At 32.3% G+C, this 20,332-nt stretch overlaps 1 protein-coding gene across 1 annotated transcript in view; it reads right to left on the bottom strand.

The window, feature by feature from the left end:
• LOC108908514 (retinoid-inducible serine carboxypeptidase-like) overlaps positions 1-16,285 on the bottom strand; it is a 31,462-nt gene extending 15,177 nt beyond the window's left edge. Inside the window, exons 1-2 of the mRNA XM_018712572.1 lie at positions 16,155-16,285; positions 3,057-3,197 (exon numbers count right to left, since the gene is read on the bottom strand). Of these exons, the coding sequence (XP_018568088.1) occupies positions 3,057-3,197; positions 16,155-16,227 (214 nt within the window). The 5' untranslated portion in view covers positions 16,228-16,285. The remainder of the gene's footprint in view (positions 1-3,056; positions 3,198-16,154) is intronic.
• Between the last annotated feature and the right edge of the window lie 4,047 nt (positions 16,286-20,332).

The following is a 20,332-nucleotide window of genomic DNA, read 5'->3' as shown; positions in this document are numbered from 1 at the left end:
AGAGTTAATTGTGACAACTGGCATGACAGCAGCACACTTAGTTTTTCTTTGATTGATTGCAGTCATATATGGTGTGAGGTGAATGGTAATACATTTTATTTTTTTATTAATAAACGAAAAGTTTTAAAGGAAAATTGCTAGAGAGGTAAAAGTTTCTAAAAGAACCAGTTTATCTAATGCGTATTTTTGGATATCGAGTTTTTACGAAATATAAAAGTTATGGCAAAAAATGGCTTGAGGGGTGGTTATTTCAACCCCTTTCGAGGGGTTAAAATTTTCGAAAAACAGTTGAAAACTCGCATCTGTATTAGTAAACAACCTGTAAAAAATTTGTTATTTGTACCTCGTTCGGTTTTCAAATTACAGCCAATTTTCATAATTTTTTTGGAAACTTTGATGGCCCATATCTCTTCAGGGGTGAACATTTTACTACGGCGATTTTTTGCAGATCGTGTTCTTTTGAAATGTAGATTCACTGGTATCATTTATGCTACTCCAATCAAAAACACCCTGTATAAAAACGTATTTCTGGTTTGACTTAAGGTATGCCTTGGTATATACAAATTGTTATTAAATCTTCTATTATACTGATGAATGTCATTCGCATAAACTATATACGTTTGAAGGTAATGAGGGACCAAGCCATTAATTATTTTGAAAATACAGGGTGATTCACAACTTATCCAAAAAAATTTGGGAATAGATGTAGCATGAGAAATGAAATCAATATCGTAAAAAAATTTTTTGTAAAATCCTTGTAGTTTCCGAGAAAAAAAATATTGAAGTTATAGTACATTCAACTGTATAGCTGGACAACTGTAGTCTCTAGCGTCATTCGCCACGTGGCCTCAGCGACTCCGAATACTGAATTAGGATTTTGCAATCGTCCTTGCGATATTTACCTGTTATCTGTGGTGTTTACAGTTAGTTTTTAGTAGTTAGTGTCAAAAATGGGTAGTTAGTGTCTAAAATGGTTTGCGTGTACTCGGAGTTGATGGATATCGTTTTAATTTATGGTGAAGCTTTTGTGTTATGGTGAAGCAAACAACATTTGTGTTAGTTCGTAGAAACTGAGTACAACGGACCCAAATGTGTTTACAAATTGGTGGATAAAATTTTGAACAGTTGTTGTAACATCGGGTATGTCAAATGATTTTATTATTTAAAAACAGATTAATTTTATTAATTAATAAAGGCAAAAGCAGTTGAATTTGCCGATATAAAATAGATGTCGTTAATATACATCAAAAACAATAACGGTCCCAAGACACTACCTTGGGGCACTCTTCATGCATGATGGTGCCCGTCCCCATGTTTCTCTTGCAGTCTGTGAATTTTACATACCAACATTTCGGAAAGGTGGATAAGACGAAATGGCCGTGTACGCTGGCCAAGACGAAGTCCGTATATGAACTGTCTGGACTTTTTTGTTTGAGGGTGTATGAAACAAAATGTGTACCGAACGTTTTTTGTCGATCTTCAACAGCGTATATTTGCTGCAACTAATAAAATTTGACAAATGCCGGGATTATTTGCTCGTATGAGGACTAATTTTGACCATCGTTTGGAAGCATGGAAACAACTTTGAACAATTTTTGTAGAGCATATTAGAGCATATCGTCTTCTAAGTAATTCATTCATTCGTTTAATTTTTGTATTTCAGCATTTTTGAACTCAAAATTTAAACCGTTAAAACCGCCATCAAGGCTTTCGCACTGCGGCGCGCGGTAACTTCGATAGCAAATATACAGTTGGCTGCTGCACCAGGCTTTAAATTTGTTTAAACCTTCATAATATTTTTTTTTTCAATTTGAAACGTAATGTCTTAGACGATCAGTTGCTTAATAAAAGTTGCTCATGCTATTTCAAGAACGCCTTGTATACAGGGTAGGAAAGTACCGATGGTCTATCTGAAGTTACGTGAGAGCGATAAAGTAAGCCATAGAAATCCATGCGATAGAGAAGGATGGCTATAATGAAGGCCTCTCATAGTCACCGCCCGTTTCGCCCTTCCACAAATAAGATCNATAGAGAAGGATGGCTATAATGAAGGCATCTCATAGTCACCGCCCGTTTCGCCCTTGCACAAATAAGTTCCACTTCTTATTTGTGGAAGGGCGAAATGGCCGTTGACTATTAGACGCCTTCATTATAGCCATCCTTGTCTATCACATGGATTTCTATGGCTTACTTTATCGCTCTCACGTAACTTCTGATAGACCATCGGTACTTTCCTACACTGTAGTGTGTTCAAGGGTATTTTCCTTGTACCAAACAGACTTACATTATGCTATCTTAGACAATTCTTGAAAAATTTACATGTTTTAACAAGCATTTTTATTCAATGTATTCAAGATAACTCCGTCATTGTTTAAGACATTTCAATGGAAGTTGGCAAAGGATTTTTTTACCTAAAGCATAGATATCGCTAAAATTATCTGAAACAGCATTTTGGTTTTTGCCATATATTTTCCGACAGTCGAGATTTTTGGGAAAGGCAAATAATTGCATTACATCGTTCCAGATAAAAATTGCAATTATCAATTAGGCATGCACTCTGTGAAAGGGAGTGAAAGTAAATCAAATTCTGTTGAAGATGTAACTAAGTAGAACTAATTTTTTTCGTGAACTAGTAGATATTTTGTATGTTTTTTACTATTTACTTGTCTGTTCTCAAATGACTGATATTGTCATTTAAATGTAGTTTCTCAAAACAAAACTGCGGTAAACAATATTTAACAAGATCTCTATATGACCTAAATCAGTTAATTTCCATGCAAGGAAACTATCCTTAAAATATGGCCCGGTCCATTCGAATCCAGATCCGCTGTATTTATGTAATTTAGGTACGGTGTATTCTGTTTTTGATATTACTTTATCAATTACGGTGGATGTTTCAAAATATGTATACATTATTGTTATGTGCAGGTATGGAAAGTGTAGAATAAACAAACAAATATTTTGAAATCTGGTATATGAATTGACTGAACGAACACGTGTGGTTCACAGGACAATGGACTGCAGCGATGTTAGCGCTTTGGGTTGACATGACTCACCTTGCAGCCATATGATTAACGGTCGCTCCGTATAATTCGACACATCAGCAGTGGTGTAATACAACCACCAGAACATGTGAGCTCCCCGTCTTACTGTCACATGGCCCCACTCTTGCTCTGTACTGCCTAGAGGTTCCGCGCCTGGAAAATGAAATTTGGTATTAACAAATTAATATAAAATCTGCAGGGAATATACCCACTCAATTGTCAAATAACAGAATATGAAAATTGTTGGACAAGAATAATACGAGAGGGCAATTCCAACGTAGCTTTATTTTGTTTAAAATATAATCCTTTATTATAATAGAGAGCCATATCAGTAACATGCTATCAACAAGGCTGTACATTAAATAAGGTTGTTTCAGCTTCTTTTTAAACCTGTGTTGTTTTCTAAAGAGGTGGTAAATATTTTGGGAGATTGTTTAAGCCCGGATTTTCTACAGAGCAAAATTCACTGACAATGAGTGTATTAAATGATCATTGCCCAATAAAAAAGGTTCTTTTAATTGATTCCTATGGTTTTTCGCATTGTTTTGCAATGATTATGGAAATAGTACATTTGCAACATTATTTTTGCTTAACTAAAAAATTTAAAAGAAAAAAAAAACACCTACATAACGTAATTTCTAGTAAATACTTGTCCCAAAAAGGGTTCCAATATGGCTATTTCAGTCAATTGTGTGACTAAACAGATTAGAAGCAAAAATTCAAAATTTTGGAAAAAAACAGAAACTTTTAAGTTTTCTCAATAAAAATATAACAATACATTAATAAATAATTTGCGTCTAACAAAAAATATAACGTTGCTTAATATTAGCTGCTAAATCCATTCTTATTTTTCTCATAAAGTGGCCAGAATTGATATGTTAACCCTATAAAATGTTAGTCACATGATTAACATGAGGGATTTCTCTATACAGGTACCAACAAGAAGAGCAGGATAATTTCATACGTGAGATTTGATTGGAAGATTCAGATAGAAAGTGTTTCGTTAATTCAATAAAAAATTGTAACTTTACTCATCCCTTTCAATTAAAATAATACTGATACACTTATTCTTATCGTATATCTTTCTTTTCTCTGATGCCATATCTAATAACGTAGGGAATTGTGATATAAGCTGCTTAACTTGATATACAGATAATTGTCGTTTCGTAACGACGTGTGGGTAGTTAAAATTTGGAGTGTTTAGGTCGTACTGTTTGAAGGCAATATTAAATAAGTTTGTCTAGATTCTCGACAAAGTTTAAATGAAGACATATTTAATAATTGCAATGCTAATAATATATCTACCCTGATTTTAATTATAAAAAGCATCCCAGTAGTCAGACTTGTATGAAAATGAGTGATACATTTTGTAGGATATAACTGTAAGTAAATATAAAAAAACTGATTTATATCTTTTAAGGATTAGTTATGAATAGAGCGATTGTTATATTTCGTTATAAATTATTATTACATAGAGTAATTTTACACAAAAATGCAAGTAAGTAATATAAATTCGTTAATAAATATTTGTACGAAACAGCGCTTTAAAAAGGAAATTTACATTTACACATGTATGTACTTCTGAAAACAAACAAAATGATAAACCGATTCAACATCACTATACGTACTTATTTAGTCAGACTGTTTTAAGAGATTCATAATTACAAAAATTCGAGCTAGAATTTAACCACAACACTATCTTCGTACTACAAAATCGATACATTTTATTTTATTTATTTAAAAACTGGAAAACAATTGTCTTGAAATTTACTAAATGTTTCACACTAATAGTTGTTTACATTTCTTCCGTAGGACAAGACTGCACACGTGGTTTGCATCAGCTGTGCAGCATTAGGTTAAGCGCTGTTGTCACGTTGGCGTTGTGATGAAACTGCTCAATATTAATACTTACTGTATTTTGAAGACTGTTAATCTTACGCCCCTGTAATATACAACTTTGATTACTCTATCTCATGCTGAAGTAGTGGCAGCCAAACTTCTTACATCATGTAGTTACTCCTATTCATAAAATTGTTGAGTGAGAAGTAACGATAAAATAGAGAATTGTTTTGAATGATTCTGAAACTCACTATGGAGACTAAAACAAACCTCTTGTGTAATTGACGCATCTACAACATGGTTAACCTTATCAGAAAGATTCTTAAATACATAAAATTTACACTGTAGAACTATTGACTACAATTTGTGTCCCACTTTAGGTGCCAAAATCTGTGTTCGAAACATATTTAACTTTACTATAATTTTGTGCAATATTATATACGTTTTCTATTTGGTTCTCAAAAGTTATATAAATTTTATTTAAACAATTATTACATTATTTAAAGTTGTAAAAGTAGGATACAACTTTAAGCAAAAAATCTTCAAATATACAGGGAGGCCAAATGACAACGAAACAGAGCCATTTTCAGGAACTGCATCAAGATTGTAGAAAAACGCTCAGACCCGTCGATTTTAGATTAAAGGGGATTATTCTTTGCTGGTATTTTTGTATACTCCCCCAAGCAAGGATAAGCATCACCCCGAAATATTTAAATAGCATTAGGGGTTGAGTAATATTTCTTTTGAAAGCTCTTACAATTATTACCATTACAACAGACTTTAAATTTTATAATTCCGCCCAATACTTATTAAGAATTTTGATTTTAAAGTTAAAACTTATGTGCAAACAATTAGTAACGGTAAAAATTTCAGTCATTCGAGTTAAGTACGCCAATGGTATAAATTTAGTATTTCTTGCGTTATGTTGATTTTTGGCGATTTGTTATCACGTTCGTAAAAAAACACAATTGTAAAAAACAGAAATGAATGCCATACACACACAATGAACGTAAAATTAGTGGATTCCAAATTATTTTCTAAGTATTATTTGGAAGCGTTGGTTGTTAGTTTATTTAATTGTGCTTTGAAAATTAAATACTATGGTTTATTCCATTGAGGAAAGGGTAGATATCATTTCGCTTTACTTTATGTACAATAAATGTGCGAATAGAACAGCTCAGCTATTTAATGAACAACATCAAGATCGATATGTCAGGAGGAAGTATGTTCTAGAGTTTGTAAAAAAAATTCAAGAGACAGGGAACGTAGCCAGGAAAAAACGGGAAATTGAAGAATCTATAGTTAATTAAGCTAGTGAAGTTGCAGTTTTGGGACAAGTTCATCTTGATCCTACATTAAGTACGAGGCAGCTGGCATCTGTGTCAGGGATCAATCGAACTAGCATACAAACCATTTTGAAAAATAAATCCCATACCCATACAAAATACATTTAGTCCAGGAACTTCATGAGGATGGTTATGACCGCCGCGCGCCGTTTGCTAATTTTGCGAAATAATGAGTGAGCAAGCAGGGAACGATCCACAGTTCCTTTTTAATATCTGTTTTTCTGATGAATGCAGTTTTTCCTTGAACGGGACGGTAAATCGTCACAATTGCCGCTATTGGTCCGATTCAAACCCAAGAGTTTTTCACGAGGTGCATACACAGCAACCGGAAAAATTAAATGTATGGGCTGGAATTTTCGGTGACCGGCTGGTGGGTCCTTTTTTTCTACCTGGTAATTTGACTGGCCAAATGTATTTGCAATTACTGGAAGACGCTATTGACCCTGCCTTGACTGATATTATTGAAAATGTTCCAGAGTATGATGAAGATCATTTGATTTTTCAACAGGACGGTGCTCCTCCGCATTATGCGTTAATTGTCCGTCAGTATTTGGACCAACGTTTTCTACGGAATTGGATTGGGAGAAGAGGCAGCATTGAGTGGCCTCCACGATCACCGGATTTATCGCCCCTTGATTTTTTTTGTGGGGATACCTAAAAAGTAAAATCTATAAAACACAGCCAACGTCGCTGGAAGATTTGCGTCAAAGAATCGTCGACGAATGCTGTCGAATCACTCCGGAAATGCTTCGGAATGTGCGCGAACGTTTCGAACAAAATCTTTATTTTTGTATGGAAGTGGACGGCCATTAGTATGAACATTTAATCAACTAACTAGTAAATAAGCAACTAAAGATAATTTAAATTTTAAAATGTAAATTTTTTTCAAAGTATTGGGCGAATTATAAAATTTAAAGTCTGTTGTAAAGAGAATTGTAAGAGCTTTCAAAAGAAATATTACTCAACCCCCAATGCCATATAAATATTTTGGGGTGATACTTACCCCAATTGGGGTACCCCCTATTGGGGATGAAAGTGGCGGAGTCAAAAATACCAGCAAAGAATGTCCCCATCTAAAATCGACGGATCTGAGCGTTTTTCTACAATTTTGACGCAGTTCCTATAAATGGCTCTGTTTCGTTTTCATTTGGCCGCCTTGTATGTCAGCAAGTTTTCCAACGCAATCAACAAACGAATTTAGAAAATACTGAGGAAAATACTTTTAACGATGATAAAACTTCTCGTGTCTGAAGGTACATATCACATATCACTAACATTTTGCAGTCAACATGTGCCAACAAATAAGAAATTTGAACACCGTATTGCACGTCTTCCAGTTTTTCAGACAAATCCAGTTATTGCAATTTATCTTGCACAGAATTATTTACATGGTGGATATCATGCACAACACTTAATATATGTGACATAAGTAAAGCGGACTAATACTAATATAATGAAGTCATAAAAACCACTGTTGTAATGAATAACTCTCATATGTCTTTAAAGACTGAGTTATCTTAACAATTTCTGAAAAATTTATAGTACATTGTGTAACGAGTGGTGAAAAGTTGCCAATAGCGCCACGCGGACGCAGTTGCCAAGTGGCGCTATGGCAACTTTTCCGAACGAGTTGCACATACTTTTCTATCACAAGTGCGAGTCGTTATGGGACCTATAGCATAGGGGGTTAGGTGCACGGAAAGTGCTAGATAGTCCCATAGCGAGCGCGCGTGATAGAAAATATATTTTTATAAACATTTTCAGAATATGAGTATGTATAAGACGCTATATTGCAAATATAGAGGTAGATACAAATTGTAGAATTCTTTTAACCCTATTATCAAATTTAACAACAAAAGTAATACTATGGCACATTTCTTTTTAATTATATGAAAATTGATATTATGAATTATTAAAATTCAACAGTTTTTTGCATAACTTTAAAGACCACAATAATAAGTACATTCATACAATAAAGGGGAGAGTTCTCTGTATCACCTTAAGGAAACATGGATATTTGAAAATGTTTTAAATGGCTTAGTTTTCGAGACAAGGTATTAAAGTATTTAAAAAAATGTTTCATCTGCGTTCTCGAAAGGTATTTGATGTAAGTAGATTTGAGACATCCCGAGTTGTTATTTTTTAAATTTATTTAAATAAATGCATAATACCGCACCACCAATTGCATTTTTATCACCAATAACCAGACAGTAAGCAGTCGTTAGCCATCGAGAGCAGTCCTGTCCGTTACCAGCTCAGCAGCAGATATGTTGCAATTGGGAGTAAGTAAAATTCTTTCAAGTCCAGCTTGTAAAGACTGCGCAGCTGCCACCAATAATAGTAGAGGTTTGAGAGTTGAACTGAATTAGAAGTTTATATTCAACCATCGCAGCAAGTAGTCTAGTCCGTCACCGGGACAACAGCAAAGAGGTCGGTGTTTGAAAAATTCTTCCAAGTTCCGTCTAGGAAGATTTCATAGCCGCCAACCAGCAAGTTAGACACTGGTATAGTAAGCTGAACTAAAATTTCAGTTCCTGAACGACTAGCAGAGCGAGCAGTCCTTTTAGCAACCATCTAGGCCACCGGAGTAAGTAAGTAAGTTCCGAGCATACCTAATGCGTAATCTCCCGAGTTAACCGAGATCTAGTGAGGTAATTCTGTCACAGAGTTAGTTCCGATTATAAAGCGTGTTTCTGAAATCTGTGCGTTCCTTGAAAAGGGTGATAGAGGACACGAAAATGAGCAACTTTTATTAAGCAACGGATGGTCTAAGTGTCTAAGACATTACGCTTTAAATTTGAAAAAAATTGAACACGAAGGTTTAAACAAATTTAAAGCCGTTCCTGGTGCGGCAGCCAGCTGTACATTTGATATCGAAGCTGCCGCGCGCCGTAATGCGAAAGCGCTGATGACAGTTTTGACGGTTTAAATTTTGTGTTCAAAAATGCCGAAATTTGTTCAAATCGTTATTTAAAAATAACACAAAAATTAAGTGAATAAACGAATTACTTACCAATAGACGATATGCTCTACAAAAATTGTTCAAAGTTGTTTCCATGTGCTAATAAACATGCTTCCAAACGACGGTCAAAATTAGTTTGCATGCGTGCAAATACTCCCGGCATTTGTTGAATTTTATTTCATACACCCAAAAAAAAGTCTATAGGGTTCATATCCAGACTTCGTGCTGGCCAACGTACAGGACCATTTCGTCCTATCCACCTTTCCGGAAAGTTGAATGTAAAAATACACAAATTGCAAGAGAAACATGGGAAGGGGCATCATAACACCATGCATGAGGAACATTTGGGTACGAATTTGTAAACAGACGTCTTCCAACAAATCCCGTAAGGCGATTGTTATAAACTGAATAAGCATCATCATTTAAACATGCATGTAACACTATCGGACCGAGTAATCTGTCACCAGAAACACCACATTACATATTCACTGAAAACCTTTGCTGAAACCGAGATCTCTGTACAACAAGATTTGCATCACACCAATAGTGAATCTTGTGAAAATTTCATCCGTAAAAAGCACTTTGCTTGTAAAATCCGGATCTTGTAAATAAAAAAATAAAATCTTTGCCTTTCAGGCGTTACAGTGACGAAACGATAACGTTACAAGATTAATACAATTTGGGTTGACGAATTAACAAAAGTAAAAAATTTAGTAGTTATATCAACCAGAGCAGATACTGGGAGAGACCAAGAATTTTGGAGTCACTGAGTATTTTGTAATTTCTGCCAATTTCATTTCTATTTTAAAATCTTATTAATATAAATGTAATATAAATTACACAGTCACACACAAAAAAGTTGTCTGTACTTTTCATGCGACATATGTTATCCGTTGTATTTTTCCCTCCTGATCACGAATCCGGTGTCAGAATTGAGCTATCTCATCATAGGAATTTCCTAACCTCAGAAAACAGGTCAAAAATAGCAAAAATTCACGAAAAAGTGCTAGGAAAAATAAAAAAGATTTTTTTTTCTATATTTAAATGTTCATTTATATGGTTAAGACCCCGCCGAACATGAATCCGCGGTAAAAATTGATGGTTCCTTTTCTAACCTCAAAAAAAAACAGGTCAATTAAGGTCAGATAGGTATCATGAATTTTCAAAAAATAACAGATTCGCGTCAAATTTAGTATCCGGAAGTTTTTGGGGTCGCTGATCACGGATCCAAGGTCAATTTTGCAAAATTCAAGATGTCGGATCCAAGATGGTCGACCAAATTTTCAGAAAATAACACATTCGCGTCAAATTTTATATACTAGGGTTTTCTGGGTCGCTAACTGCGAACTTGAGGTCAGAATTGTGAAATTCATTTTGTAATATTTTTGTTTACTTTATAACCTGAGTACCCAATCATGATTAAATTTTTAAAAACGAATTTTGTAAATCTGATCTCGGATTCGTGATTAGTGGACCCCCGTATACCAAATTTCGCGAATCTGTTATTTTTTTAAAATTTGGTAGGCCGTCTTGAATCCGCCAACTTGAATTTTTTAAAATTGACCTCGGATCCGTGATCAGCATCTCCGAAAACTCCCGTATACCTAATTTGGCGCGAATATGTATTTTTTTGAAAATTTGTGATATCTGACCTTAATTGGCCTTTTTTTTTAGGTTAGAAAAATAACCATCAATCCTGAACGCGGATTCACGTTCGGTGGGGTCTTAACCATATAAATGAACATTTGAATATAAAATAAAAATACTTTTCCTAGCACTTTTTCGTGAATTTTTGCTATTTTTGACCTGTTTTTTGAGGTTAGGAAATTCCTGCGATGTGATAGCTCAATACTGACATCGCATTCGTATCAGGAGGCAAAAATACTACGGATAACATAATATGTCGCCTGAAAAGTACAGACAACTTTTTTGTGTGGCTGTGTTATCAGTTGTGTTCCTAAATATTTGTACTACTTCGGAAAATAAGATCCTTGCATTTTATTCGAAAAGTGTAAAACAAGCAAAAATAATTTTTTAATTAAATACATTATAATTAATACAATCCTAGAAAAATCGAAGGCTTCCAAGATAGCTGATTTTTCAGAATGCTTGTATTAAAGTTAACATTGATTAGCAAAACATTCCTATACAGGGTGTCCCATAATTAGTGTGCAATAATTTAGCAGTGGATTTGAAAATATTGACATGCAAAAAATTGGGGGCGCATTTTCCCGTGAGTCCCTCTGCCTAAAACACCCCTGATTAAAATTTTTAAACAGTTTTCGTGTAGTGCGTTGAAACATTCATTGAGTGTCCAACACACCAAAATTCATAATGATATGTTAACTGGTTTTGGAAATATTTTGAAAAATATGATCTCCTGAGGCCCCTTTTAGGGGGGGGGGGGGCGTAGCAGCTCCCTTAGGAAGCATTTTTCGACCCTTGTTTATAAGAAAAAAGTATCTTATTTTTTATCGTAGGATCTACTGCTAAAGTATTGCATACTAATTATTTGACACCCTGTATACCATTTTTACTTAAAATGAAGTAAATAATAAGCCCCTTTATTATTGGAACATACTTAAGGATACCTAAATCTTTCAAGCACATACTTAACAGAAATGTGTATATTGTATTTAAGTTGCACATTTAATGTCCCCTGTATCTCGATCATTTTCGGATTAATATGGAAGTTGTACAATCAACTACATATGCTGTCATTTTTTGTTAACGTTCAATTAACACCTCGGTCAAATATAAAATTACACGTTTTCTGAAATAGGTTTGTTTAACTTCAGTGCTGCAAGGTATCTGCTTCGATTAATTGGGCCCTTATCCGGTGACCAAGTTAATCCAGAATATGGTCTCCTAGTTCGCTTGTGACTAACAGGGTGCTTTACAACGTAACGTATCGTAGGTTGTTACACCACTTGCTTGACTCAGCAGTGAACAGGTAATAATTTTTAGAGGTTTGTAATTCATAATATCACGTGATTGACAATAAAAAAGGAATGCCTTTTATTATTATCGTCTATTATTGTTTCAAAATCAAGAGTGATGTAACTATCCAGCATTAGACATAAAGATTAAATATGTAAATATATTTGTCTTAGATCTTGTTCCAGAAGATATAAGCTGTTACATAAATAAATGCACTAGTAACTAATAACAATAACAAATAAATCAATATTTTATTTTCTCTACACAACTATAACAACTAGGTATATAGTCCAAGCATTATAGAGAAATGCTTACAGAAATTATTACCTGGACAAAAAAAATATGACCGTATAGAAAATTAAATTTTAAATTGAATTTCTTATTTTTTAAACTCGATCCAAAATGGCGAACATGGTTAAAAAAAAATCGCAAAATTGCAAAAAACGGTTTTTCTAAAATAACTAAAAAAATATAGCACCTATTGAAAAATTTTAAATGAGAAAGTTGTAGATTTTAAAAAGATCTATCGACTGATTTTTTGAAAGTATCGATTGCTTTGTTACTTTTTGAGATATATCGAAAAAACCGTTAAAAATCTTCTTTTCTCTTCTTCTATAACTCGTTTACATTTACGTGCCCATATTTGCTATTTACTGCAAGCATAGCCCGCGGCAAGGCAAAAAACTACATTTTTGAAAAATTTAAAAATATTAATTATTTTTCGAGATATATCGATTTTTTTTAAAAAAAGGCGCTCTCGAAGATTGACTACATTTTCTCAGCAGATAGCCCTACAGTAACGATTTTCGGTTTATTTTCTTCGTAAAGAGTTATATTATCATGCTGTTAAACAATGTTTACGATTTTATTAATTTTAAGGATCAAAAAATTACTTTGAAAAAGTTGCACTTTTTTTGGGTACGTTTTTTTCAAATAACTATTTCAATTTTTATTTTCTGAAAATGACTTTTAAAGAAAGAAACTGCTGACATTTTTTCACCAATTTAAAAAAAAAAATGTTTTCTACGACCTTCTGGAGCCGAGATAATTTTTTTATTTAAAAAAGAATTTGAGGACGCAATTAACATTTTACAGCGATGCGCTTGATGGAGGTTAATATTGAATACTTATATTTTCAAAAAAAAAATAGTAGGATATGTTACTTGATTTTTAGTATTAGTAATTGAGTAATAAACTGAAGTGTGCAAGCGCTGAGTGCGTCAGCTGGAGCGGACGGAGTAGGGGAAGCGGCGCTCGCTCGCTCTGAAAACTGATGACGTGCAGTCTAAATGGCTAGCGCTTGCAAAATCTTTGATATCTGGGCTTCTGGACCACGTACAAAAATTCTTTTATAGTTAATCTGGGGTAACTAAACACGAATATTATAGTCATTTTTGCCTTAGAAGCAAAATAGTTTAGTTTTTATTTAATTTACATTAAATTTAATTACATTTTTCGTGTATCACCTTAATTTTTTTGCTTCATTAATCATACTGACGTTGTACTTGTTGCTGGCTTTTTAACAATTACTTCATCATTTCAATAATTTATTTTTGTGTAAAATAAGTTTAAAGAATTTAATTTATTTATAAAAATATTTAATAATTATACAACTATGTATAAAATATCTATAAAATTATTACAATGAAAACTAACAAGTATCCTATATAAATAAAATTATTTATCGAATGAAATTCTTCTTTTCTTTGTCGGATTTCTTTTGATTAATTTTCTTGTTCGTCGTCTATATTTTCGTGAAGAAGTATAATAAAAGTAAAAAAAAATATAAGTTAAAAAAAAACGAAAAGTAACAAAGCAATCGATACTTTCAAAAAATCAGTCGATAGATCTTTTTAAAATCTACAACTTTCTCATTTAAAATTTTTCAATAGGTGCTATATTTTTTTAGTTATTTTAGAAAAACCGTTTTTTGCAACTTTGCGATTTTTTTAACCATGTTCGCCATTTTGTATCGAGTTTAAAGAATAAGAAACTCAATTTAAAATTTAATTTTCTATACGGTCATATTTTTTTTGTCCAGGTAATAATTTCTGCAAAAACATTAATCCGTGATAGAATGCTTGGACTAATATTAAATGAAAGTTTTGCCCATGTAAAAAAATTCAATAGTAATTTATGTCAAGCGCTGTTACAGTACGAGTTAAATGTTTAAGGTTCGATTACATTGGTAAAGTAACGAGCCTAAGGAAAAAATTAAACGAGCAAAAAATTAATTAATTTTTTAGTGACTTTCGAACGGCTATATCTTAGTGAAAAATGATCGTATCGAGATAAACAAAAAAAAGCATTTTGAAGCTTCAATATTCTAATTTCAAGATCTTTAGACAAAAAATTTTTTTGAGCTATGGTCATCGAGCAATGAAACGGAATACATCGAGAAAAAATTTTACAATTTTATTTTTTCTTTTGAAAAGTGGTTGGACCTTTGTGAAAGTTCTAGTCGTTTCTCACACGATTGTGTACGAATGTAGATAGTCAGTAAACGAGCGACTTCCTGCTCAAATCAAAGCTGCCTGACTGAAAAAAAAATGAAAAAAAATAAGTCAACAAAACTTTTTTTTGAAAATAGATGTTTTGAAAAAATTTTATGTTAAATAATTTTTGTCAAAAAAGAGAAAATTTTGATAGAAACTGTTTTTAAAAAGTAAGTAAATTTCACAGAAAATATCGATGCAATCAATCTTATGAATGTGTGTAAATCGAGGTCGAAATTCAGTTTGGGGTATTATCTTTGCACTTAATGCAATTAAATAAATATTAATATAATTATGGTATGCAAAGGTCGAATCGTACAGCAACTTTTCCTAAAAAGTAACACTGAACCGTTGATGAAAATTTAAAAAATGTGGTTTGTCTAAATTAATTCACATGATCCTTATTCTATTAAAACTCACTAGCATCGTTGACTTTAAGCAGAATAATGCCATGAGAAAATATGTAACTTACTATTACTTACACCAATTTTTCAATATTCACAGTATAGTTTAATACCCGTTTTTCACGGATTAGTAACATTCGGTTTCTTTAATTTTTTAAACATTGTTATTTCCCTTTATTTTGACGGAATCAAAATAAATTACTATTTTCAGAATCGTGTTTACAAATTTTTTATATATTTTTTATGTACCTAACTAATTTCTGTATTCATCTCGAGCAACATTTACATTTCTAGATGTACCTTCTAAATATCGTGTTAGTGAATTTTTAGCATTAATCTACCTTGAAATGTGCAAATTTAAAAACATTATAATTTTTGTTTGATACCTATATTTTAATTCATTTTCATTTGTTTTTTTTCTAAATTAATACTAAAAAATGTAAATTTTTCATTCCACGAATGACTTACATCTCAATTTACGCTATTTTTAGCACATTTAAACTTTACCTCCACAATAAAAAAAAATACAATAGACTTTGACCAGGGATTTTGAATAACGTCATGTTACTTTGAATTGAAAATTAACTATTATAGTTTTTCAAATACCTAGAAAAAATCGTAGCAGGCTTAGGATTTGCAATATTGAGAAAATTATAGTTTCCAAATGTCCCTAGTGCCTCTTTAATAAAAAATATTTGAACTTAATATGTTTTTTAATTATTATGTACATTTATACATCATATTGTGTTAGAGTATGTTGTGTACGTAAAAAAAATCATAAAAACACAATTAATTATTGTAGAACAACGATTCATACAATAATTTCAGAATTATTGTAGTATAAATGTGGAAATTTTATATTTTTCAACAATACGAAAGATTGCTACTGTCCCTATTTGCTTTACAATTGTATGGGTTTTCATATTTATGTATTTTCATTGTTGCCTGATGATGTCAAACAATTTTTTTTAGGAAATCGGTACCAATTTGATGAGAAAATGTCTTTCTTCGTTTCGACCTAGTATGAATAATTATTATATATACTTAGCCTTTGCTACGTTTGATATTTTTAAAATATGAACAAATAAGTTTTTACTTAATCCCTAACAATTTTTCATTTTTACCTTTTCCAGGTTGTCCGAAGTAACACAATAATCCAATAACAACAAACTGAAGATCGTTACGAATTAACATCATTCCAGTGAACACTTCTAGGCTTTTAACGTGCCGCAATACATTGCCTCCCAACCACGTCTACATTATAAGCTAAAAGGCTTCTACTGGGACAGGATCATCTTCAATTGCATAATTGGATTATAAAGTAGCGTTGGAAGCACCACTATTAACTTATCAGTTCAACCTTGACCACTACAGCACCACTCTTCATTATCTATTATTTATTAATTTGTTGCATAAAAGAGTTGAGACAATGTCAGTAAAAGGGACGTATTTACGATACTAACAAACTGTGGGTCACTTAATCCCATTTTTAATGTCTTGTATTTCATTTATTGCTAAATATAGAGAGTTGTGATTTTTACGACTTTTTTGGGAGAAATCTTCGAGTCAAAACAGATCTTCAATATTTTTTTAACTTTTGAATTTTAGAACTAAAAATTTAAAATTTTGAGAGACTTTGGTTGAACTCTGTAGTGCATTAAGTTGAACTTCTGAACAGTGGTGTATGTAATTTTTTAATAACTAGGTATAATGATTTTCGACTTAGAGTTCGAAGTTACATTTTCAAAAATGAAAACCATAGTTTTCAGTTGCCTAGTTACAGATAGGATGTTCTGCATTTTCCAAAAGTATTTACTAAGGACCAGGACATTCTTCTAAATTTTTTTGGAAAGCACGATTTCAATGATTGGTTTATACATAATGGCCTTCCAAGAGGTACTCGACGAACCTATTACGACGATCCGTTTGACAATCGATGGCCTACTGCGATTTTGCTTAACATCAGTTTTCTTAAAAATAATTTTGGTGATATTTTTAGTAAAAAATTGGCTATTTAGCGTTTACCAACATTACTTAAAACCTCTATACTTCAAATTTCATAATTTTGAAATACCAAAAAAGTTTTTTCTTGACATTTAAAATTTTTGTTACAATAAACAGAGTCTGCTTATGGACCCAAAATTGTGATCATATATAGGGTCTGTCTAAAATTATGAAAATAAATTATATGCAGACTCCACTACTTACGTCATGATTAGCAGTCACTAATTGCCTAATTTTTCATGTTCAAGAATTTCTAATGACTTTTGGATTTTGAAACTGAAACGGAAACTTCTTAGATTTAAAACTTTAAGGTGTAAAATTTTTATTACTTGTTAATTATATTAGACTGTTTTGTTTTATAAATCCATGAAGTTCAAGATATACCAGAGAATTGTAAGGGATTCTGATTTCCCCAAAACATTCGTAAAAACGCAGCAGGTAGCTGGATCGTCGTAAACGTTTCTGTGTGCATCTAGAAGTCCACTATAAAATAATTTAATTCGAATATTGGTTGTTAGAAAGGTAAACTGGCCTTTAGTAGCTCACACTGAATACAATTTGTCAAACTTAAAACAATAAAATTATAAAATTTTTAAATAAGAAGTAATGAACTTGACCAGAACTAAAAACAAAAACGTCACAAAACAAAATCTGTACCATTCTTATATACAGGGTGATTCAATCATAATGTCATTAATTTTAAGGGAAGATAGGGAAATATGAGTAGAATACGAATATGCGATTATAAAAATTTTAAAATGCATATTTACGCTGAAACATAGTATTTTCAAATCATTATTTTCCTTTTCGGACGACTCCTGACTCAACTCGATGTCGGCCTGAAGCGAACATTTTCTTAGTATTAGACATAATAAATAAACGGTTTTAGAAACTCATGCTCACTTCAGCCAATAATAATTTATAATGTTAAAATATGTAATGAATATTATAAATAAATTTTTTAAAAGTATGCAATTAATAGATTGCCATTGTTTCTCAGAAATTGCAAAATTCAAAACGACTAGGGAAATCAGCTGGTTCTACAGCTTGAACTTTTTGAAAATGATACGGAGTAACTGAAATTTCTGGTAATATTCTCCAAACCTTGCTTTGGGATGTTCCCAACGGCCTTTAAGGTTGCTCCTCAATTAAAATTAAAACAGCTTTTATCACATTCAAGTCATTTTGTCGATGTCCAGCAAGTTCCCATTGCGGTATCAAAGACCCGGTAAAAATCGCAGGAAGGTTCGCGGACTCGGAAAATATTATCTATGAGAGAAACGCCTTCGATATTCTGTTGCAGCGGCATTCGTATTTCGTAAACATTCTCCATTTAAAACTACTATTTTCGCATATTCAAAATTCGCAAAATTAGCCATTACGACCGACATGCGAAACAATCCGGAATAAATTGAGAGTTGCCATGTATATGACTTATATCTCCACATTTGCTGAAGATGCGATTAACGGTGGTAGATTTGAATATTTTATTATTGCTTATGTGGTTCTGATGTGGCTACAATGTTTCGCTTTAATGTTTTGTAATCTGCCGGCGCGTCAAGGTCAGATAATGTGAGGGTGCCGAATTAGCAGGAGTTAAGGGGTAATTTGCCTATATTTTAAAATATATTTTTTTTCCGATTTTCTGTATTATTATTTATTATTTTCGTATTCTGTATTACATTATCACTCTGTATGCAATGTGCCCTCTAATTTTTTTCGTTGATTGCTCGGTCGTACGTTGATTTGATTTTGTCTGTCCGTATACTGTTTGAAAAAATGAAAGACCTAGTGCAAAAGACGGAACACCATGTCAAAAATGCTGGAGATTTATAGACAAGATCAAGGGACTCCAGCTAATTCCAAAAGACATCCTAGTGAGACTTTTCAACTGTTCACTCCTTACCTTTCATTCTATATAATTAGAAAAGTTAAAATTAATTCTGTTTTATAAAAATGTTTTATATTAATGTCATGTGTTTTAACTTTTCAATTTTAACTTTGCACTCAATGTACGTATAAATTGTTTTTTGAACATTAATATTGAAAACAGCAAAGTAGAAGACTGTAAAGTAAGTTTTTTGAAAAACAGAACCTTACGTCATTATCTTGTTTAGTTTTCAACTCTGCACAATATTTTGTAAAGAATATTGCCTATTTACAAAAGATCAATTTAAATGATATTTTTCATTAAGTATTGGAACCGGTTGTAGCTATCACCATTCAAAATGATTTGCTGGAACATTTTTGGTTTAATGAATCATAAACAGACTAAAGAAGAAAGCGACGGACAACAATAACAGGAAGAATTCTGCAGATAATACATTTTTAAGGTATGATTGATAACTAAGCAAGTCAGTAAAGAGTTGCTGTAAACAAATATCTGGAAAGTATTCATTCCACAGAAAGTGGAATATGTATATTATATCGGTTACTTCAAATGACTTCAGTGCTGATTAGAAAATTACTTTTACTTTTAAAATGTCACATTTACTTTTCCAAATGCCATTTTGAAAAGGATGATTTGAAAAGTATTATAGATTCGTTGAAAAACAAAATTACTCTTCACTTTTCGCTTTTCGGCACCTACTGAAAACTGAAAAGGAGAAACTACAAACTATTTATCAAAAGAGAAAAACTTTGCAGTATCCACTTTTCACTTGGTACTCTTCACTTTTCAACTTTTCGCTCTCACTTTTGAGACCATAGATATCATAAAACAGAAAATAGCTCAAAAAGTGAAAAGTAAGGAGTGAAAAGTTGAAAAGTACTTAAAAAAACAGGTCTCAGAACTAAAGGACTTCAAAGGACGTTGAAAAGCCTAAACTGATGATGTGGCAATCAACCCTGAAATTCTTCTATCGTAAATATCTCATCTTTGGAAACACGGAGGATTGTAGAGCTGCAAATAAATTGATATAGTTAATCAGTTTTAATATCTAGTCAAGTTAACAGTAAATTTAAAATTTACTTATTATACTTTTCTATGTAATAAAGGCAGAAATTGAGTTATAACATTTACACACATTATTTTCCGAGTTAATATTATCCTCGGTTTAGAAGCGGTATTAATCATAGTCGATCATTTTGACCTCTAAACCGAACCTGTAATAGTTATAATAATTGCATACATAGTGTATCCATTTACCGTGCATTATAGTCATATAGAACCCATTTGTTTACCCTGAAAACCATCAATTTATCGTCGGAGTTTCTATTGAATTGTATCGTTATTATGTGGCACAGGCGCAACTTTTACCACACTGCTGCAGTCAGCTAGCGTTTGGAGGAAAGTTTC

This window comes from Anoplophora glabripennis, unplaced genomic scaffold (genome assembly GCF_000390285.2).
Source record: "Anoplophora glabripennis isolate ALB-LARVAE unplaced genomic scaffold, Agla_2.0 scaffold233, whole genome shotgun sequence".
NCBI classification, from domain to species: domain Eukaryota; kingdom Metazoa; phylum Arthropoda; class Insecta; order Coleoptera; family Cerambycidae; genus Anoplophora; species Anoplophora glabripennis.
The sequence above is the reverse complement of the archived record's forward strand: the minus strand, read 5'-3'. Positions and strand labels throughout refer to the sequence as shown.